Source organism: Copadichromis virginalis, linkage group LG5, assembly GCF_057382275.1.
Source record: "Copadichromis virginalis isolate Kocher_CV1m ecotype Utaka linkage group LG5, C_Virginalis_male_GT1.1, whole genome shotgun sequence".
Lineage (NCBI taxonomy): Eukaryota > Metazoa > Chordata > Actinopteri > Cichliformes > Cichlidae > Copadichromis > Copadichromis virginalis.
Window position 1 is genome coordinate 1,364,298 of NC_140622.1, and position 24,251 is coordinate 1,388,548.

Genomic DNA, 24,251 nt, shown 5'->3' on the forward strand with positions numbered 1-24,251 from the left:
GACAAATCAGACTATAAGGCAAAAAGAAAGTGCAGCTTTCACCCTGGAATGTGCAGTTTTTTGCGCTATTGGGGGTCTGGGGACCCAGAACCGGTCAGTATCTGGTGTGACCACCATTTGCCTCATGCAGTGCAACACATCGTCGCATGGAGTCTATCAGATTGTCAATTGTGGCCTGTGGAATGTTGGTCCACTCCACTTCAATGGCTGTGCGAGGTTGTTGGATATTCGTGGGAACTGGTACACGCTGTCGTATACGCCGGTCAAGCACATCCCGAACATGCTCAATGGGTGACATGTCCGGTGAGTATGCTGGCCATGCAAGAACTGGGACATTCTCAGCTGCCATCTGCCCTGAACAATGTGAACCATGATTCATCCGTGAAGCGCACACCTCTCCAACGTGCCAGACGCCATCGAATGTGAGCATTTGCCCACACAAGTCTGTTACGGCGACGAGCTGGAGTCAGGTCAAGACCCCGATGAGGACGACGGGCATGCAGTTGAGCGTCCCTGAGACGGTTTCTGACAGTTTGTGCAGAAATTGTTTGGTTGTGCAAACCAATTGTTCCAGCAGCTGTCTGGGTGGCTGGTCTCAGACGATCTTGGAGGTGAACCTGCTGGATGTGGAGGTCCTGGGCTGGTGTGGTTACACGAGGTCTGCGGTTGTGAGGCCGGTTGGATGTGCTGCCATATTCTCTGAAACGCCTGTGGAGACGGCTTATGATTGCGAAATGAACATTCAATGCACGGGCGACAGATCTGGTTGACATTCCTGCTGTCAGCATGCCAATTGCACGCTCCCTCATTGCTTGTGGCATCTGTGGCATTTTGCTGTGAGACAAAACTGCACATTCCAGGGTGGCCTTTTGTTGTGGGCAGTCTGAGGTACACCTGTGCACTACTCATGATGTCAGATCAGCATCCTGATGTGGCACACCTGTGAGGTGGGATGGATTATCTCAATATAGCAGATGTGCCCACTACCACACATTTGGACTGATTTGTGACCACTGTTTGGGAGGGATGATTATATTGTGTATCTGGAATGAATTTTAGGTCTCTACGTCCATCCCATGGGGAATGGGAGCAGTAACAAAGGTGTTGCGTTTATATTTTTGTTGAGTGTATACATGTATATATACACACACATATATATATATACATACACACACACACACACACACACACACACACACACACACACACACACACACATATATATATATATATATGTGTGTGTGTGTGTGTGTGAGTGTATGTATATATATATATGTGTGTGTATATATATATATCATAATAATCTGACAATACTATATTGGCCATATTATATTTACATTACCACATTGAGTTGACTTTAGTCTCATGAACAACATTAGCTAATTGTTATTTACTAACTAATCTTAAATGACTGTTCAGCACAGAAATGAAGCCCAACAATCATGTTTTACAGTCCCGTGGTCTCAGCCTCAGATACTCAACTAATCAAAGTGATGTCATGACAAAAATGAATGACCAACTGTGGAGCAGGGAAATTATTTTACTGCTATTGTTAAATAATCATCATCATTACTATAATATAATTTACAGTATTGATATTGCATTCAGATGTTTAAACAGTGTGTGTGTCTTTCAGAAAGACTAAGTTGCAGGCTGACAGGAAGTTGCAGGCTTTGCAGAACTGAAACTGAAAGTAGTCTAAGTGCAGGTTATTTTGAGGATTACATGTGAGGATGAGCCTCTGTTCTGGTGAAAAGTCAGAAGTGCAACGGGTGAATTGAGAGAGCATGTAAGGTCAACACATACACACACACACATTAGTTAGAATCATTTATAGGTGGAAGTTTAATCATGTTTTGCTTGGGGTTGCAAAAAGAGCAGTTTGTCGCAGAACTGCTGCTGAGGTGTCAAGATGACAAGAGAGCATCCGGCAGTGACAGGAAGTACCGGCCATGAAGATAGAAGACAACGTTCCTTTAAACTGTGTTAAAAGTCATTGTGGTTTTGATGTGACCTATGTATGAAATGTATCTGTGACGTATGAAGGGGCGTCATTAATTCAAACCCTTATGGTATAAATATCTGCTTATGCTTTGATTAAGTTGAAGATCAATCCCTGCCTGCGTACAGACTGGTCTTCCCATGCGTGTATTCATTAAAATCAATTGTTTGACCAAGATCTTCTGGACCAATGGTTGTTTGTACTCTCCTTCCTCAATATGTGAACCTTAACAAACAAAACATTTTTCTCCTTCATTTCTGTCAAACAATGCTATATGTAACGTGTCTCGCGGTTAGTATCATGGTTGCTAGGCAACCTGAACAGCGCGACGAAGCGTATACCGTCCCATTTCACAAGCCTCTCACTTCCGCACTTCTCGTACTTATAGTACGCACCGTACATAGTACGCGTAGTGTGCGTACTTCAAGCGTGCAGACCCTGAATTGGGACACAGCCTATGAGTGATTACACCAACATATAATTGGTGTGCCATGCTGCCCAATAATAGTCCTTGAGAGAAGGAAGGCCCCACCCCCCTTTTCATTTAGCCAATTGTAAGGTTTTAAATCTAAATCAGGGCCTTTTACCTTGCCTTTTATGTATCTGGACAAAATTTTGTCCCCATCATTAATTTTTTTCTGGCTTATTTCTTTTGGCAGTGTTTGAAGTAAATATAATAATTTGGGTAGTATATTCATTTTAATCAAATCTTATAAAATAAACTTAGATATGGGATTAAGTTCCATATCTTCCTTTTCTTTTGTATTGGTAAGTAACTTCATTCTAATAATTCTGTGAGATCCTCTGGTATATACCTTCTCATGGATATTAATACCTTTTATTTCTTTGTTTAGCCTTAAATATTGAGCAAATGGTTCCAAGTATGGTTCCAGCACGGTGGCACGGTGGTTCGCACTGTTGCCACACAGCAAGAAGGTCCTGAGTTCAATTCCAACATCAGGCCGGTGTCTTTCTGTGTGGAGTTTGCATGTTCTCCCCGTGTTTGCGTGGGTTCCCTCCGGGTACTCCGGCTTCCTCCCGCCGTCCAAAGACATGCAGCTTGTGGGGATAGGTTAATTGGAAAATCCAAATTGCCACTAGGTGTGAATGTGCGAGTGAATGTGAGTGTGAATGGTTGTCTGTCCCTGTGTGTTGGCCCTGCGACAGACTGGCGACCTGTCCAGGGTGTACCCCGCCTCTCGCCCTATGACAGCTGGGATAGGCTCCAGCGCCCCCCGCGACCCTGAAAAGGAGAAGCGGATGGATGGTTCCAAGTATAACACAAATAACAATGGTGAACATTCACTGCCCTACCTTATTCCTCTTATCATCATAATACTGTGTGATAAACAGCAATTAATTTTAATCCTAGCCCTGGGGTTATCATATAGTGAATGTATTATCTTAATTATCATTTCATGTAAGCCAAATCTAAACAAGACTATATTTAAAAAAACAAAAAAAAGCTCCAGTTCACTGAATCCAATGCTTTTTCTGCATTGATACTGATTACCATTGCTTCTATTTTATTTTTTTAAATGTGGTTAATAATTTGTACATGATCTTCTATTAGGCACTCTCGAATAAAGACTGTCTGGTCATTATGTGTTAGACTAGGTAAGAACTTTCTCTAATTCTTTTAACTTATTTTGTAAGTTTTCTAATTTCCTATTTCTCATCTTTTTCTTATAAGAGGATATTGCTATGATTTTCCCTCTCAGGACAGCATTTAAGGGGTCCTAGGGGAAACTAATAACCATTGTTGTTAGTTTCCAAGTAAAGGTGGATCTCTTTCTTAATCTGTTCTTTAAACTGAGGATCACTGAGTGTGCTCGAATTTAGTTTCCAATTGTTGGATTTTGGTTGCAGGTTTAAATCAAGAGTCAGGTGCGTGGTCACTTAAATCCATTGCCCCAATTTCACAAGTGTATATTTTATCTTTGTCTTTCCTGAGTGTTATAAAATAATCTATTCTTGTGTTTAATGAGTGGGGTGAGGAATATTAAGTATAGTCCCTTTGATAGGGATGTAAGTTTCTCCAAGACCAACCTCCTCAAATAACGTATTAATATTCTTAATTAATGGCTTTGTATTCAGTGCTTTTCCATTACAAATGTCTAATTTTGGTTGTAGATGTATATTTAAATCTCCTCCACAGATTAGAAGACCTATGGTCTCGTTGATAGCATCATATCAATGACGTTCTTAAAGAAATTGATGTCACTTCCTGGTGGCTTATATACAGTGTTGGGGAGTAACGGAATACATGTACCGCCGTTACGTATTTAAAATACAAAATATGAGTAACTGTATTCCGTTACAGTTACCGTTTAAAAAGGTGGTATTTAGAATACAGTTACTTTGTTGAAATAAATGGATTACACTGCGGTACTTTCCTGTTTCATTTTGTCGCGGGTCAGGACTGTTTGGGTTTTGTTTGACAGCTACGTTCTGTTGTTCCAGGCGGCAGCGTTACGGTTGCCATGGTTACAGGGCGACGTTCTCTCTCTCTCTCTGCGCCTTTTCGTTGTTGTTGTTGTGCTAAGCTAACAGGCAGAATGCTACAAGCATGGCCTGGTAAATGGTAAATGGCCTGCATTTGTATAGCGCTTTTCTAGTCCATAGGACCCCAAAGCGCTTTACACTACATTCAGTCATCCACACACACATTCACACACTGGCGATAGCAAGCTACATTGTAGCCACAGCTGCCCTGGGGCGCACTGACAGAGGCGAGGCTGCCGGACACAGGCGCCACCGGGCCCTCTGACCACCACCAGTAGGCAAACACGGGGTTAGTATCTTGCCCAAGGATATTTGGCATGCAGCCAGGGTGCAGCCTGGGATCGAACCACCGACCTTCTGATTAGTGGCTGACCTGCTCTGCCACCTGAGCTACAGCCACCTGTAGCTCTAAAGAATGTAGCATCATGTTTAGTGTAAACCGTGTTGCAGGGAGAATGGACTGCCATACACGTTATGGGTCTGTGAGCGCGAGGAGGGAGAAAAAGGGGAGTGGAAAGGTACGAGTTGTCACCGAGGAAAAACGGGAGCTGGAAGCATGTAAATATAATAATAACCACTTCAGCCAAGAAGAGAGCCTGACGAGCCCAGCTGTAAGTAAGCTATTAAGACTCGACTGTACACTGTGTTCGTGTTTTCCTCCGAAAACAATAAGTTTCGTTGGAGCAGCCTTTCAACGCCTCTCTCTGTCTCTCGCAAGAAAAGTTGACCCACACAACAAAGTAAAGCTATTTTTCGGCTACGAGCCGACAGGGACCCCGCCGTATTAGTCAGAGGTCCCTTTACTACAGTTCGGAGTCGCGGACCTTCAGTAATAGTAATAAATCACACAGCAATAGTACATTCACGTTGTTGTAAAAAGCATGATAATATATTAAGTAATCCAAAGTATTCAGAATACGTTACTGTCATTGAGTAATGTAACGGAATACGTTACAGAATACATTTTGGGGCATGTATTCTGTATTCTGTAATGGAATACATTTTAAAAGTAACCTTCCCAACACTGCTTATATATATTTAGCAACGTGACTGGATTCCCCTCAATATTTTCCCTTACTAAAATAAATCGCCCCTCCTTATCACTTATCTCAAATAGTTTTTCAAAGTGTAGTTTGCCTGACAGAAGGATAGCCAGTCCTCTCCTTCGTCCAGGCACTTGGTATTTTTCAAGCTTCTCATGCTCCTCCTTCCTGATAGCGATATTACTTGACTTAGCTACATCTACCACTACAGCCATCTTCTTTTGCTTGTCGACCGCTAATATGTTCAGTTGGTTAGCCATTGTCTATCTTTATACGTAAGTCAAGCACCCTGGGGGTTGTCTCTCATTTTTTGACTTTGGGAGTGGCAATGTCATACTCGGCATGGATGTTCCTGTATACTATGCAGCTACTTCGTTATGGTGTTGCATGTATGCTCTGCCTGCTAGCAACTTGCAGCCTGCTGTTATGCACTGATTTCTCACAGAGGCATCTTTATATCGCCTGCATCTGGGGCTTGTCTGATACCAAAAGTAAATGGACAGTTGACTCAATGACATAATGAAGGAATTGCCCAAACCTGCCCATGAAATAGCCTTTATCAGTTAGTTAAGAAGATAAAGTCCTGGAGTTGATATAAGGTGCGGTGTCTGCATTTGGAAGGTTTTCTGTAAACAGACAAAAGAAGCTCTACATGTAGCTGAAACAAGCCATCCTTAAAACAAAAAAAAAATACATCTGACAAATTGCTACAATATTAGAAGTGGCAAAAACAGCTTGATGATACATCCTGGAAAAATGTTACATCCTGAGAAAGAAGGAAAGCGCAACACAAAAAGACCTGGACCTCCACAGAAGATAACAGAGGTGGATGATCACAGAATCATTTCCATGGTCAAGTGAAACCCCTTTACAACAGCCAACCAAGTGAACAACAAAAACTGATTGCTGCCTAATAACCTAATAACTGACTGGGCCACCCTTTTAGCAGCAGCAACTGCAATCGAGGGGGGGTGCATCACTTTTTCAAACAGGGTCATGTACGTTTGTATTTTCCCCCTAATAATAATAAACAACCCTAAAAATGTTGAACATTTTGAACATTTGTTCAGCGATCTGAGACATTTGAGTGTGACAAACATACAAAAAAACAAATAGAAATCAAGAAGTGAACAATTTCTCACGCCACCGTATATTCTGTTCCTGCTAAAACCCAGGATGTTTTAGCATGAGCTGTGAAAAGATCTTACTGAAACATTACCGATTGCCTTAAACATTTATTATGTTGTGCTCTGTAGTTTATGTTTCTGTGGCTCAGGGCCAGTTGCAGCACTTGCAGGAGTCCCAGTAGATGAGGCCAGGCTGGCAGCGGTGCAGGTAGGTGTTTCCCTGGAAGCACTGGAAGAAGGTGGTTTTGTCAGCTGGGTTTTCATATAACCCATCAGGACGGCCACGGCAGAAGTCAGCACTTGGGTCCCTAGTGGTGGTAGGGCGTGGAGTGGTGGTGGGCTTTGGCGTAAAGCCTGCACAATGAGACATGAAAAAATATAAGTTGCACACAGCAAGAGATTTTTTAAAATCAAATCTAAGTTAGTGAAGCTAATTTACAGTAATTACCCATCAACATTCTGAGGTGGTTGATAAGAGGATATGTGCCAGCTGAGCAGAAGTATCCACTGAAGTCATCCATATCCAGAGTCCACACATGGGCGCCTCCCAGGTTGTTGGCAGTCATCCATTGAACCTACAGGACAGCAATATAAGGAAGCAAGAACTCTTAGAATAATTACAGGTACAATTCAATAGAGCACAACAAAAATGAATAAAAAGCATAGCTCTTCCTGTTTTAGCACAGAAATTCTTTACCTTGGAAGAATAGCTGCGCTTGTCATCATAGCCCAACCAGGAACTCCCATAGGTGGCATATGGAACCTCTTGTTCAGAGATCCACCCAACACTAGCAGTATTAATGAAGTCACAGATCTGATAAGAGGGACACATAGACCTACATCAGATAACAGTGAATTTGTGATAGTGATACTCTATAGCTGTATATAATTGCCCACAGATGTTAGTCAAGGGTAATAATAGATATTTTGAGGAATAGATGACTTTTAGCATATACCAATCAGAGCTTTTTAAGAACCTTTTGTACCTCATAGAAGGCCCAGAATCCAGCAGTTTGAGTGTAGGGTCCAGGGTCTGCAGGGCCATTAGCTGGTGCTCCCAGGCCATTTGCCCCACTGCTAAGACGGTAGGTTCTTCCATAAGTAGGGAAACCTAGCAGCAGCTTTCCAGATGGTGCTCCCAGGGATATCCAATAGAATACAGAGGAGTTCTACAAAAAAGGAAAGGAAACTTCATTTCAACTGTAAATCTGTACCAAATTCTTCAGAATTTATTACTTCTTTACCAGCTTTACCTGTTTCTCTGAATCTCCTTTAGAGATCAGTTAGACAGAGAAGCTGTAAGACATACATATATTTTATATATATATATATATTTTTTCTTGATTCTGTCCACGAAACACTTTCATAGCAGTTTCCACAAGCACTGCATCTGTACGTCCCCAGTCTCTTCCTTACCACTCTTCTATGAACTCTGTTCTTCAACTTCCACAATTTAATCATTGGCACTACCTTCACCTGTTTCCTCTTCATCTCAAAGTCATCTTATACAACGCTATCTAGTTCTGCCTGGCTAAGGCAGATAGGACACCACTTTGCAGTGTCCTATCTCTTTCTGTAACTTCTGTATAAGATGCAGTCCACCTTTATACACCTTCCTCCACTCATATGCCACCTTATGTTCCTCCCTCTTCTTGTTATACATGTTCCCTACAGCCATTTACATCCTTTTTGCAAGACTGACTGCCATCTGTCCTTCTACATTTCTCTCCTTAACATCATACCTACCCAACACCTACTCATCACCTTGTCCCCTTCACCTACATTTCAACTGAAGTCTGCTCCAATCGCCACTTTCTCCCCCGAGGGGGCATACTCCACCACTTCATCCAGCTTGCTCCAGAATTCCTCTTTCCTTAATCATTAATCGAATCTAGTTTAGTTCTAGTTGGACTTCAGTGCAGCAATCGGTAGCACCGACCACAATATTTTACTAAGAGATTAGAACATACCATTAAAGGAACTGTGACGCAGTAATTCAAATCATATCTATCTGAAAGCAAACGAAAAAAACAAACAAACAAACAAAAGGTTTTTAGTGGCCTAATCAAAGTCAGGCCTTAAATCCAAATGACCCACAAATGTGGCTGAATTACAACAATTCTTTAAAGAGTAGGCTGACCTGGGCCTCCAGGTGAAAGAGTCATTTCTAGTTACTGCAAATGCTGGAGTGCAGTTTTGGCTGCACAATCAGGTGTTAGGTTTAGAGAGCAGTTACTTTTTTCAGGTAGGTTTCGATAGCTTTTTTCTCTGAATGAATGAAATCATCATTTTAAAACTATGTCTTGTATTTACTCTGATTATCTTTGTATAATTATAACATTTGTTCTCATAATCCGAAACAGTTAAGTGTGACAAATGTGAAAAAAAAACATGTTGCCATTCAGTTGTGTATTACTGTGCTACTTTGTGTTTCTGTGAGACTGTCTAGCACTAGTACTACAAAATGTTGGTACTGGTCACTAAGTGCAGCAGTACTGTACTTAGTGTTTCCAGTTTTTTCTCATCAGTATGAAAAATCCTTTTTTAATTTCACATTTAAAAATGTTTTTTTTTTTACAGTTATTATGAAATCAGTATTCATTATTATTCATCCACATGAACACAGTGAAAGATGTAGATGTGTTGGTGTGTTTCTTACTATATTGTAATGAATTTGTGAACCAGGGTCCGCAGAGCTACTGTAAAGAGGGCTGTTGTGTCCAGTTACTGCCTCCCAGTGTCCGTGGAAGTCATAGGTCATGATGTTGATGAAGTCAAAGTGTCTGTTGGGTTTTTATTGAACAGTAAATGTAAAATGGGGTTTTGTGTCATTTGAAATGAGTAATAGTGATATATCTATTTCAGTACACGACACCTACTTTATGGATTGGTGTTACTTTGTTGAAAATGCGCATACATGCTTAAACTTACGGTGCAATCTTGTTAACTTCGTATGCTCTGTCAATGGTCTGACGGATTCCAGCAACACTGGCCGACAGCAGCAGCTGACTCCTCCCGCTGTCTTTTGCATCATCCTCAAAGGCTTTGGCCAGCTCCTATAGACACACCAAACTAAAGCAACTTAGATCCAGTTAGTTTCATCGGTCACACCCTGGCATCATTAACAACAGAGGAGTTGAATCAAGAAACCGTATCTAATGCCATTAGGTATATCAGTAGCACAAACAGACCAAATACTGTAATATGATCATGTATTGATAGATTTTAATGTGTACGCACTGTGCTAGTCTACTGCATTAAAAGAAACAAACATGCAGTATGGCCTGGGCCACATTTTATTTAATGTCTTTGTGAGGTTTACTATATGGGCCCTACATAAAGGTATATAGACTCTATTTTAACAGGATTGGCTGACTTTTCTGGTAACAAAATTGCAATGCACTAGTTAATGACAGATAACATATAATAACATTTAAGAAGGATAAACATTACAATACAAAAATAATACACCATTATAATACATTAGTATTGTATTGAAAATTTAAGGACAATGTGAGCTGTGTTTACCGTGACCAGTAGAGTAAATTTCTCTTTGTCCCCCACTGGGCTGCCATTGTGTCCAGGATATTCCCAGTCCAGGTTTAGCCCATCAAAATTATGGGTGTGAAGGAAACTGATAACAGAACTGATGAAGGCTGCACGACTCTCAGGTCTGGCAACCATAGCAATGAATCTGGTGCAATGCAGGGAAAAAGAACCGTAATAAAGGAAGGTTTTTGAAATAGATACGAAAATATGAGAACTGGTGTAGATGGAACTCACGGGCTGACTCCATTGACCGTTCCTCCAACAGTCAGCAGAGTCTTCAAAGCAGGGTTGCTGGTAATAGAGAGGCAGAGAAAAGACAGGACCTTAAATAATTCAAGAACACTTTACCCCCATTTATACTCCCGATGACTGTGTATTTCACAGCCATGGGTTGCCTGGAGAATTAACAATGGCTTATGTCATACAGTTATATATATATAATATTCTTAGCTATAATTTTATTTTATTTTTTGCTCAACATTTTAATGAGATCTGAAAAAGGATTCTGCACATAACAGAATCCTGAACAATCCACCGAAAAGGGCAGAAGCAGGTTGGAAGCCCTGGCTGGTTGCAGTAGGACTGGGTGATAATTATAGAGGTTTTCTGATGCATTTAGATGGTACACCATGATAATGATAAATATTGTGGTAGCTCCATTTAGATAAAATTGAATGGGAAAATCTGTTTTTGCTCCATTTGGTGGTTAAATACCTGATAAATACAGATGCTGCTTTAACACACTGATGCTCACATTCTGTCATATTGCCAGTATGTCCAGCTCAATTACTTGCTTTCTACAAATAGATCCTACTGTAATCCAAGCTTTTTGTTGCACACTTTTTCTCTGCCATCCTTTTGAAATCTTAGCACCACTTAATAGCTAACTGGGATTGTAACTTAACTTTTGCCATAATCAAACTACTGACCTGATACTGATGCAAATGAAAAGAAAATCTGTCAAAAAGTGGCACTGAGGCTTGATGTTTCTGGGTCGAGGGTTCTAATTTGTCACTGGTTTGACCTTTGCTTGATGTTCTTCATCCAAAAACATGCTCATGTGTAGTTTAAGATCCTGGAAAGACTCCTTTGTTTATTATAAGTTATTTACTTTCATCCTAATTATTTCTAAATAATGAAAAAATGTTGGGATGGGATTAGAGATCACAGATACAGTCATGGTGAAAAAAATGCACTTCTGTTTCTTCTAAGGTTTGACATATTTGGACATAATAAAAAAAATTCTCTTAACAGGTGTTAAAATTGGATGAACACAACATGAGATTAACAACATATCATCATATAAAAAACATCATATAAAACACAAAAAATCTGAGCCAAAGTGCAGAAGTGGTGTGTGAAAACTAGGTGCACCCCAGGATTTAGCAATAACTGCATGATGTCATCAGTCTCTCACATTATTGTGGACTAATTTTGGCTCTTATTCACTATTTCTTTGCAACTTTGCATGAATTCATTGAGGTTGCGAGTGTTTATGCACAGCTTTCTTAACCTTTTGAATTCCAGGGCTATTCTGAGGCTCCTGCTTGAAGATGACATGCCCAAAAAGCGCTTTGAGCGCTCTGGGAGAGTAGATAAGCACCACAGAAGAATCAGTACATTTACCTTAAATGAACTGATTAAGTCTCACCAAAAAGAATCAAAATATGGACATTACCTGCAGAAAGATCAATGCTACTGAAATGAAACAGAGCAATGTTGCAGAGGTTTAATTAAATATATATCTAGTGTTTTGCAATTTGGTACAAATGGTACCATCTATGAAAGTGGAAAGTTCTTAGGTATTGAATAGCAGTTATTGGTGATCATAGAAACGGTTTGTGAGGTTTTACCTGAGATTGTAACGTTTCTGTGGATACCATACATGTCTACATTTAAACAACAGACCTGGTGGCACAGCCCATGAAAGCAAATGTTCCCTCTCTGCTCCCAGTACCAGGGGCATCAGGGTTCAACAGGTTAAGGTCCAGCACAGAACTGTAATCAGGTTGAAGTCTAATCTTTGAAAAGCTGATAGAGCACCATTCAACCATTCTGTTGTAGACTTGCCTTCGTGCTTCATAATTGACTGTATAATGCTACATAGTGGAGTTCATGGTTGACACAATGACCAGGTAACCAGAATCTGTGGCTGCAAAACAAGCCCAGATTATCACCCCTCTACCTCATACCAACTGTCAAGCATGGCTGAGCTTGGTCTTTGTACTAATACGCTAAAATGCTTTTGTCAAACGTGGCACCATGCATTTTGGCCAGACATTTGCACTTTGGTCTTGTCTGTTCAGAGAACAATGATCAAGAAGTTGTGGTTTGTTCAGATGCTGTTTTGCTGAGCTAAGTCATGCTTCCATTTTTGTTTTACAGAGAAGAGGTTTCTTATTTCTCCTCACCCAACCAAACAACCATACTTTTGATTTGCAATTACTCACCTGCCTCCAACTCAGCCTATCTCTTCTGTAACATCAATCATCTCTTAAAGTGGGTCTACTTTCTCTTTACTGTGACTGTCGTAGTTGTCTAAATTAACATTGGTGCCCAGTCTGACTCTATGACTGAGCAAACTCACACATTCTTGAGGCTGTTGAGGCTGCTGTACAGCTGCGGATCATTCCACTCAACGGGGCTGATCTGGTTGAAGCTGTTAATGGTGGCCAGAGCGTAGATGACATGGGTGCACAGGAAGGGATCGATGTTGTCTGGAGTGAATTTGCCAGCACTTGGTCTGTACTGGGCCCAGTTGGTCATATGACACACCAGCTTACTAGATGAAACTGAAGGAAGACACATTCGGTTTTCTCTGTAACCATCATGGTGATGAGATGACTCGATCACTAAATACAAATCAGAAACTTTATTGTCATTGTCACGAGAACAACGAAATGAAATACTTACCATTATGTAGAATGAATAGAATGCCCAGAGCTGAGAAAGAGATGGAAAAAAAGTAAATCAGGTTACCTAGAAACTATAAAACTTAGAGACAACATAGAATACAGAAGATTATGTCACAAACTCCATCCATCATTTTTCTGCTGCCTAATCGTGTCAAGGTTGCAGCAGTCTAAGTAGCAGTACAAGCTGAGATGCCAGGACCTCTCCCTTCCCTGTCACTTCCTCCAGCTCTGTGTGGGAACACCGAGGCTTGTCAAGGGAGCTGACAGATTTAATCTCTCCAGCATACCCAGGGTCTGTCCTGAAGCCTAGATTCCTGCAACACCTCACCTAGGAGACACCAAATAGGCATCCTAATCAGACGCCTAAATAACTTCAATTTGCTCATTTTCATGTGGGTGTCATGATCCTGGGCCATGTTGGCCCAGCATTCTTAGTTTTCATGTATTTTTGTATTTTGTTCTTTATTTAGGCCATGGGTCCTGGGTTGCTCTGTTAAGTTATCTGTGTATCTGTGAGCCCTCGTCTCCCCTCCTTGTGTTTTATTCCATGTTTCCCCAGCCTGCTATGCCTGTGCTCTCCTGTCTCTCTCTCTCCTCCTGTCTGCACCTCTGTGTACTTCCTGTTTTACTTTGACAGTCTCCCGTCAGTGTTGTGTTACTCCTGCCGTGTCTTGTTATGATTATCTGTGTCAGCTGTGTTTCCTGTGTGCTCCCACTTCCCTCGTTAACCCTCTGTGTATTTATGTGCATGTCTCCCTCAGTTCGGTTTCGCGTCGTCAACGTCTCCTCCCCGAACCTCCGTGCTTTTCTGTGTTCCCTCGGTCCTCAGTTAGCATTCCCAGTTAGCAGTGATTTTGAGTTCAGCTTTTTGTCTCCGTGAGTTTTGCGTTTGGGTCCTCATCTGCCTCCACACAGCCAGTTCATGACAGTGGGGGACTAGGGACTCTACTCTGAGCCCCTCCCGAAAGGCCTCCAAGGTCCACACCCTATCTCCACGGTTGAGGTCAGACACCCAATGGAGGAAGTCTATTTATGTCACATTTTTAACTCTTTCTTTGAGGCAGTTTTACTCACGGACAGAGTTGAGAATAGGAATGTAGCCTGACCAGTAAAATGAACAGCATCGCTTTCATGCCCATCTGTCTCTGCCTCACAACAAACATGAACCACTGCCAATGCCAGACCAATACGCGTCTCAATTTCCCACCTTGAGAAACTCATCCACCCCAGGGGGCCTGCCACCGAACCCCCCCCCCCCCCAATTTTGTTCAGTTATGGCTGACCAGACCCAAACTAAACTTATCTTGTAATACTTGTCAGCTGCCTCCAGTCTAATAACAGGATACTGTTGGAATACTGCGCTCCGAGTCACACTCCTCAGTCTTTATGTTATTGTCCTGAGCAGGAAAATGAAGTCCTCAGCTAGGACACCTTCCACCAGCTCATGTTGGGACTACAAACAGGGGTCATACTCCGAACCGTTCAGCACATAAAATAGTCAAATGTGGTTTGTTTCAGCCAAACCATATTTAACCTGTACCTCTCAAACTACTAACTTCTCCTTATGCTCTACTTCTGAATAAATAAACAAAGGACAACTATTGTATAAATGGATGAATAAATGAATGTAATATTTAATGAAATTTACCTATGAGGAGTTTCCCCATGTTGCTTTCAGGTTCCACGGGTTTCCTTTCGTAGAAGTGAACTTCCAAATGAGTGAATCAGTTTCATTCACTGGCACACAAGTAACAAAATCAGACATTAAGTGCTGTCACAGAAACATTTTTTGCTAATTAACTAGCTAAGCTTCACTTGAGCAAAATTTTACAGACTGCGTTTTACAAACGGACAAAACTTAGATTAAACTTTGATGCACTTGTAACAATTAATTATTAAAACATACATAATAAAAAAACCTAATAACTAATTTATCTTTAATTTTAGGCTTACATGTAGCTACTATAAAATGCACTACAAGCAACCAAACCAGACAAAAACAATGATGATCTCATTACCGTTTGACAAGAAGAACTGAAGCAGATTTGAGAGCTTGTTTGAGTGGGTCAGATTTATATCATCCTAATGACTAATAGAAGGTGTCAAAGTGCAGCTGATAAGAGCTCAGAGTGGTGGGAGTCTGATGTGCCTAATAATCCCCCACCCCCACCCCCTTCTAGTAAGACCTGCCAAGCCCAGTTAAGAATTTGACCCAATTAGATAAGTAACTGATATCGCAATGATAACTGTAATCAGCTTTTACTTAGTCACTGGAATTTACCAATGATCATCAAACAAACCCTACAATAATACACTGCTCTATTATTGTAGAAGTACAGTGACTTGAGGCAACTTTTGTTTGAATTGAATTCAAAACTATTAGCTTTCATCTCCGGGTGAGCATGAATATCCACAGCAAAGACATGAGAGCTGTAGTTACACATTACAAATTAATTCAAAGTAGAGTTAAAACAAGGATAGATTTATATTAAAAGTCACAAAATACAGCTATATCCAGCTGTATATAAAGTAACTACATACAGTACAGTTAGCTATCCTTAACCTTTAAGCAAGCAGCCTAAATATGAATTTCTTAAATGTTTGAGCAGCAGTGGACTATGCATGGAATGCAATCACTGGAATCTGCTTTGTGTTGACGTTTTTCCTTGTGTATGTCACTAATCAGGCACAACATTAAAAATATCTGCTTAGTGATCTATAGGTCTGTCACTAAAACAATTCTGATCAGATGATTATCAGAACTGAATCTTTCACAGCAGAACACTGCACAGTAACAAGATGCTAATCTACATCTATCATGTTATCGGATGATCGTGGCTCAAGAGTTGGGAGTTCGCCTTGTAATCGGAAGGTTGCCAGTTCGAGCCCCGGCTTGGACAGTCTCGGTCGTTGTGTCCTTGGGCGAGACACTTCACCCGTTGCCTACTGGTGGTGGTCAGAGGGCCCGGTGGCGCCAGTGTCCGGCAGCCTCGCCTCTGTCAGTGCGCCCCAGGGTGGCTGTGGCTACAATGTAGCTGCCATCACCAGTGTGTGAATGTGTGTGTGAATGGGTGGATGACTGGATATGTAAAGCGCTTTGGGGTCCTTAGGGACTAGTAAAGCGCTATATAAATACAGGCCATTTACCATGTTATATCACACCATATTTCATTATTAGTTAGCAGAATTTACTGTTATTAATTCACAAAGATACAATATACGCTGATTACAGTTAGCATTGCAATATCAGTTACTAATCTGATTGGTCAAATTCTTAACTGGATTTGTAAGATCTTACAAAGAGTTGGGGTGGGACTGATGGGAATCCAGTCTGAACTCTTATCACCTGCACTTTGACATTGACATTGAGATGATAGAAATGTGACCACATCAAACAAGCCCTGAAGTCTGCACAACTTTAAAACCACTGATCATCTTGTTACAGTTTGTGTTCTGTTGTGAAAAATTCTGACAATCATCTGATCAACATCATCTTAGTCTCACAAAGCAGATCTATACAATAATACGCAGGTGGTTTTAAGGTTGTGCCACAAGCGAAGGGTCACTGAATGTCAGTGAAAAGTAGATCCCAGTGATCACCATTACTAAGAACATTACCTCAATGTCAACTACTGCTACACATCAAATATTTATAAAATTAATATTTAGACAACTTGTTTAAAGGTTAAGGATAGCTAACCGTGGCTGCATGTAGTTACTTTATATACAGCTGGATATAGTTGTATTTTAGCTTGTATTTTTAGTACAAATCTATCCTTGTTCAGAAACCTACTTTGAATGAGTTTGTAATGTGTAATTACACCTCTCCTTTGTTTGCTGTGGATATTCATGCTTACCTGGGAATGAATGCTAGTAGTTTTGAATTCAATTCGACTCAACTATATAGTATAGCCAAACACTCACCTTTACGTAAATAAATTTTTTTTATAAAAATGAATTAAAACTGTAGCTCAGGTGGCAGAGCAGGTCAGCCACTAATCAGAAGGTCGGTGGTTTGATCTCAGGCTGCCTCCTGCATGCCAAATATCCTTGGGCAAGATACTAACCCCGTGTTTGCCTACTGGTGGTGGTCAGAGGGCCCGGTGGTGCCAGTGTCCGGCAGCCTCGCCTCTGTCAGTGCGCCCCAGGGTGGCTGTAGCTACAATGTAGCTGCCATCACCTGTGTGTGAATGTGTGTGTGAATGGGTGGATGACTGAATGTAGTGTAAAGCGCTTTGGGGTCCTTAGGGACTAGAAAAGCGCTATACAAATGCAGGCTATTTACCATTTACCATTTTAAAACTGATAATACAATCTGGGGTGTGTGATATTACTCATTACTGCTCTTGTATTTAAGTTGGCAGGTTTGGTCACACATTGGCCTTAACACACTGGGTAGCATTAGCAATTTATAACAGCTGGTGTTGGGTTTGTTTTGTTTTCAAGGAAATGCATGACTTTTCTCCTGTATCTCAATTTGAGTGAATATTTAAGATTGGATCCATTGGATTCACCCAGGAATGGTTTAGGAGTGAGAAGGAACGATAAAGGAATAGTTCACTCAACAGAGCTCTGACTGTTTGTCAGCCTGGCTACAGTGCTGAAGAGAAACCTGGGGTTGTTCTTATTGTCTTCAATCAGTGATGAATAGTAAGATGTTCTGGCTTTGCAGAGGGCTTTCTTATAAAGCAGCAAACTATTTCTCCAGGCTAAATGATGATCCTCTAAATTTGTGACACGCCATTTCCTCTCCAGATTACGAGTCATCTGCTTTAGGCTACGTGTTTGAGAATTATACCACGGAGTCAGGTACTTCTGATCTGAGACCTTAGTTTTCACAGGAGCTACAGTATCCAGAGTCGTACGTAGTGAGGAGGTGAAATTATTAACAAGATGATCGACCTCTGTTGGAGCAGCGTTCAGATAGCTGCTCTGCTCTGTGTTGGTACAGGGCATTGAAGATGATAACAGTGGGTGGATTATATTCTTAAACTTAGTTACAGCGCTTTCAGAAAGACATCTACTGTGATAAAGTCTACTCTCCACCGCTGTGTAATCAATTATTGTAAATGTAAATGTTATCAGGAAATGATCAGACAGGAGAGGGTTTTCAGGAAACACTGTTAAATGTTCAGGTTCGATGCCATATGTTAAAACAAGATCTAGAGTGTGATTAAAGTGGTGGGTGGGTTCTTTTACATTTTGAGAGAAACCAATTGAGTCTAATAACAGATTAAATGCCATGTTGAGGCTGTCATTCTTAGCATCTACATTAATGTTAAAATCACCCACAATGGGATGGCTGTAGCTCAGGTGGTAGAGCAGGTCAGCTATTAATTGGAAGGTTGGTGGTTCCATCCCAGTCTGCATGCCAAATATCCTTGAGCAAGATACTAACCCCATGTTTCTCTCCGATGTATACATCGGAGTATGGATGTGTATGAATGTTAGATAGGGAGCACTTAACAACAGAGGTGTGGACTCGAGTCACATGACTTGGACTCGAGTCAGACTCGAGTCATTAATTTTATGACTTTAGACTTGACTTGAAAAAATGTTCTAAGACTTGTGACTTGACTTGGACTTTTACACCAATGACTTGGGACTTGAATTGGACTTGAACCGGTTTACTTGAAAAGACTTGATATTTTACCCCAAATATAAAATTTAACATGCATATTATATAGAGATTGAAAATGTGACGTCATTCACGGGTAGAACCGCAAAGGATTCTGGGAACTCGTGGCAAGCGGTACTAGCGCACGCAGGCTTTCAATTGAAATCAGTTATACAGCGATAAAAAGAAACACAAAAATGTCAAGAAGCTGTTGTATTATTAACTACAATAGCCGGTCGCATGACAGCCACGGGAAGCCGACGGGTAAAGAGATCGGTTGTTATCGGATTACGTCGTTGAAGAGAAATTGTTCGAGCCATGTTTCCGAAGTAACAAAGACGCGACTGGATTGCAGCCATTCAAAGATCAAATATAACGTCCCAGAACCCTCCAGCTCACAGGTTAGTCTGCTCCAAGCATTTACACGAAGGTCAGTCTGCTGTTGTAGTTAATGCGTCATTTTCATAACATAATTGGTGATATAGGTTACAAGCAAGTCTGGCGCTGAACAGAAATTGTCGCGCTATGCTCCTTTATTTATTGTGCATAAATAGTGAATTGTCCTGACACAATATTGCGTTTCGCTTCTGTTATTATGGTACATTGACAAAAACATATACTTTTATTCACAGGATAAAACAGGTTTTTTGTATCACTAATTGTCCAGTACGATTACAGCATACAATATTATTGTCACTGCTACATTTCTGTAAGGCGTACCAGAAATTATTTCCACTACTAATTAATTACCGTTAAGCTCAAAGGTTATATTAATAAACGGTTAACGATTGTGTATTTATGAAGACGATTTGTGAGACTGGTAAACTTATGATACGTACGATGGTCTTTACTTTCTACACGGTGCATTTCAAGGTCCTGTACCCATCCGTCGGTAAACTGTACCTGGGCTTGTTGCAGTGACCGGAAGTTACTAAACTTCACGAGTGTATGCACTCACTCCAAGAACCGTATGATTATAAATATGCATATAAATATGCTACGATGAGATAGCTGACTTCATCTAACTAGCAAATGTTGTCCAGGCTACGTTGGTGATGCAATTTTTTTAATGTATATGATATTTTTGTCATGCGATTTTAAAGCCAGTGTTGTGCCAAAAAGTGATTGTCTGCCAAAAAGTGATTTCCAGTGTTTCTGTGTATTTTTTATGTGTAATATCTTTACGTATGTTCGTAAATAGACTTCGGTGAACAGGGGATACAAAGGGGTTACATAAAGAATTAAAAAATTATCTGTTTTTTAAGTATCTTTACAACTTGTACTTACATTATAACCAATCCGGTCCTTTATCCCCACTTAAAATATTTTTACAGAACTATTGTAATATTTGCTGCCATTTCTGCTGTCCTGTTGGGCAACTTACTCTTACAAAATACATTTTTAATGTTAATGAGATTTTTTTTACTGCATAAATAAAGGTTATATAAAAGTCGCTGCCAAAAACTGATTGCGGCTTGTATCTTGCTACACGAATGTTGTTTGTGGCTCAAGATGACTTTATGTCATCCATAAGTGATGCATTTGACATATGTTTAACATATTATAGCCCAACAAGTTACTTATAGCACTTTAAATATGAGCAATCGCTTTTTGGCAAATACCGGAAATCAGTTTTTGGCAGACAATCACTTTTTGGCACAACACCGGTCCTACAACCGCATCCAAGAATAACATGCAGCTTATCTCAGAACTGTCGGTGAAAATTATTCTTGGAGCTAGGTTTAATTGAGCTGCATTTTAAAGAGGTGCAATTTCACAATTTGTGTATATTTTCTAAGTTCACTATTTTGTCATGTGTTAAGAAAAACACAGATTTAAAAATTACATGGTCTAATATTTACATTTAGCATAACTGCAACATACTTTTTTTTTTTTTTTTTTTTAAAGACTCGAAAGGACTTGAAATTCAAAATTTCAGACTTGTGACTTGACTCGGACTTTTACACCAGTGACTTGAGACTCGACTCTGACTTGCCTGACATTACTTGAGACTTGACTTGAGACTTGAGGATAAAGACTTGAGACTTACTTGAGACTTGCAAAACAATGTCTTGGTCCCACCTCTGCTTAACAACTTAGTAAAAGTGAATGGGTGAATGAACAAGTTGCATAAAGTACTTTGAGTGCTCAGACAGAGTAGAAAACTGTTATATAAGAACCAGTCCATTTACCATACTAGAAAGAGAGAGCAGATTTCTCCTGTTTTGGCTTCCTGTTAAATATAGAATTCAAAATCCTGCTCGTCACATACAAGGTCTTAAATAATCAGGCCCCATCTTATCTTAATGACCTTGTAGTACCATATCACCCTATTAGAGCACTTCGCTCTCGCTCTGCAGGCCTACTTGTTGTTCCTAGAGTATTTAAAAGTAGAATGGGAGGCAGAGCCTTCAGTTTTCAGGCCCCTCTTCTGTGGAACCAGCTTCCAGTTTGGATTCGGGAGACAGACACTATCTCTACTTTTAAGATTAGGCTTCAAACTTTCCTTTTTGCTAAAGCATATAGTTAGGGCTGGACCAGGTGATCCTGAATCCTCCCTTAGTTATGCTGCAATAGACGTAGGCTGCCGGGGGATTCCCATGATGCATTGAGTTTTTCCTTTCCAGTCACCTTTCTCACTCACTATGTATTAACAGACCTCTCTGCATTGAATCATATCTGTTATTAACCTCTGTCTCTCTTCCACAGCATGTCTTTTATCCTGTCTTCCTTCTGTCTCCCCAACCAATCACAGCAGATGGCCCCGCCCCTCCCTGAGCCTGGTTCTGCTGGAGGTTTCTTCCTGTTAAAAGGGAGTTTTTCCTTCCCACTTTCGCCAAAGTGCTTGCTCATAGGGGGTCATATGATTTTCTCTGTATCTACTGTACAATATAAAGCACCTTGACGTGACTTTTGTTGTGATTTGGCACTATATAAATAAAATTGAATTGAATTGTCTCAGCTGGTCACCATTCCCACCCAGGTCACGGTCAATGCAGGAGGTCATAGGTCATCATCATGCATTGATCATATATATACACAAATGTTCCTGAGCATTGCTCAAATATTGTTTCTGTTCCAGTTGGTTATAGTGACCATAATGTTGTAGGCTTGACCAAGAAAACGAAACTGTTGAAAACTGCACAAAAGATTATTTTTCACAGATAATACAAAAATTTCAAAGCAGACACGTATATTAATGACGTAAAGGAAATTCATTGGACTGACATCTGCCTTGAGCGTTACCCTGATATGGCATTATCTATGTTTATTGAAAACGTTTGCTACCTGGCTGACAAACATGCCCCCTTAAGAAGATGTACTGTTAAAAAGAACTACACGCCTTGGCTAGATAATGAACTTAAGGCTGCAATGTCAGAAAGGGATATAGCAAAAGTAAAAGCACATAAGTATGTCAGTCCACAAGAGTGGGCAAGATATCGCGAGTTAAGAAACGCTAAGGACATAGCCAATTATTTTGTGAATTATTACAGCAATAAAATAACAAATTTAAAATCTAATATGAGCAGAGGCGATCCCACCTCATCACAGCGTCTTATACAGGATGTTATCATGAATAATAAGCAATGCCAATTTAAGTTTGAGGCCGTGAATGTGGAGATGGTAGAGCGCTTATTGATATCACTTCCTGACGATACATCCTCCGGCTCTGATAGCACAGACAGTAAACTGCTCAAAGTTACAGCCAAGTTTGTGTCCCTTCTTATATGTCACATATGTAATAGATCTTTGGCATGCAGCTCATTTCCATTGCAGTGGAAAGAATCAAAAATAATTCTCACACCTAAAAACAAGGATGACGTTTTTAATGGTGTCAATAGCAGACCTATTAGTCTGCTCCCCGTTCTAAGTGAAATTATGGAGAGGATTGTCTATGAACAAATTCAACATTACTTAAGAGAAAATCAGTTACTCGCTCAGTTTCAACATGCTTACAAACCTGGTCATTCCACCAGCTCAGCTCTCATTCATATGACAGATAACTATATAAACCTCTATATGATGGGAACTTGGTCGGGGTGGTATTCTTGGACTTTAGTGCTGCATTTGATAGACAAACTAAAATGTTATGGATTTTCACCAGCTGCTTTGTGCTGGGTGGAAAGTTATTTGTCTGGAAGAAGGCAAAGGGTTTATTATAATGGTTATTTCTCCGAGGGGTGTGAAATGTACTGTGGGGGCAAGGCAGCTGCCTCGGTCCACTTCTCTATTCAGTTTTCACAAAAGATCTGCCTTAAACTTTTATTTTGCTTAATTATATCATTAATTGTTTATATATTGCAGTTAGAGTATATTTTCAAAGGTTTATTTTCATGTTCATATACATGTCATCCTATTCTGGCAGCAATCATGATGCTAGGTGAAGAATGTTATTAGAATGGAGGAAGGAGGATGCTTTGCTGCAGTGAAATAAGAATCTTGCAAAAACACCATAAACATGTCACACATTAGTTTCTCTGCCAGCTTATCTGTCGGCACCAACAAAATTAATAAAAATATATCCCAATTATAATTCCACTCCAGCACTGTGGAGTACAGCGATGTTGGTTCCATTAGACTGAACTGATTAAAAAAAATAAGGCCGGCTCTGCTAATGGGACACTTAAAGCTGTGGTGGAGAGGAGGGAGATAAACTGGTATCCATCATGGATATAATACTGAGCCACTAAATCTCTTCTAATATCTTCTCATGTGTTGTTTGACTATAAATTTTATGTCTGCATCTTCATCCTTTTCCTCCAAATCCCAACCTCACCTCAAGGTGCTTTATATTATAAGGTAAAGACTCTATAATAATACAGAGAAAACCCCAACAACCAGAAAGTCCCTAATGACAAAGTCCTTGGCAACAGAGGGAAGGAAAACTCCCTTTCAACAGCAGAACCAGGCTCAGGAAGGAGACATTTTAGTGTTCATTTCCTTTCTTTTAAGAAATACAGGAGAACGACTACCTTTTAAAAGATTTGTTTCATCAGCTGAAATTACAAGTTACAGTGCTGGACCTCCATGTGAGCCAACAGTCTGCTTCATAAAAAGGATGACCCTGTAAGCGGGCAATACAGTGTTATACCACAACAACAACAGGTATTATTACGACCATCTTCTCCTGGGAAATGACACGGCGGTCCTGCCGTCCCTGCCTGGATCTTCCCCTGCACTTCACCTCGTCTCACCTCTGCTCTGAAATAGGCAGGGAAAGAAAAACTCCTCGCTCCCTAACCTTGGTCTCTTAATATCAGCTAGCAAGTCAAGCCTGTTGTTTCTACTTCTTATCCAAGTCTAGGACCTTCTGTTCAGACTCCCTAACTTTAACTAGTTATGATGTGTAAGCATGTTTACGGCTGCAACATGTCAGTCTCAATAATTCGATTCAATCGTAGCACTGAATTTATGCTTTTGACCTTTATTACACAGAGTGCCAACTCTTAATGAGGACAACTGCAAAGTGTATATAACAATAACAGAAAACGG

General features: G+C 40.4%; 1 protein-coding gene across 1 annotated transcript; it reads right to left on the reverse strand.

The window, feature by feature from the left end:
* Positions 1 to 6,094: 6,094 nt before the first annotated feature.
* On the reverse strand, positions 6,095 to 15,219 carry LOC146708705 (acidic mammalian chitinase-like). Its single transcript, XM_085455515.1, has 12 exons — positions 15,160 to 15,219; positions 14,790 to 14,878; positions 13,140 to 13,169; positions 12,814 to 13,018; positions 10,461 to 10,517; positions 10,206 to 10,371; positions 9,609 to 9,733; positions 9,337 to 9,460; positions 7,664 to 7,846; positions 7,375 to 7,491; positions 7,126 to 7,252; positions 6,095 to 7,031 (listed from the first exon to the last, which is right to left on the reverse strand). Exons 2-12 carry the CDS (start codon positions 14,806 to 14,808, stop codon positions 6,823 to 6,825), a joined length of 1,362 nt encoding a protein of 453 aa, XP_085311641.1. The 5' UTR covers positions 14,809 to 14,878; positions 15,160 to 15,219; the 3' UTR covers positions 6,095 to 6,822.
* Between the last annotated feature and the right edge of the window lie 9,032 nt (positions 15,220 to 24,251).

Excerpts from the sequence above, each read along its gene's own strand:
- LOC146708705 (XM_085455515.1), bottom strand. Across the intron at positions 13,019-13,139 it reads TCTATTCATTCTACATAATG|TTTCATCTAGTAAGCTGGTG; the intron begins GTAAGTATTTCA and ends GTCTTCCTTCAG. Across the intron at positions 7,847-9,336 it reads CACAAATTCATTACAATATA|AACTCCTCTGTATTCTATTG; the intron begins GTAAGAAACACA and ends CCTTTTTTGTAG.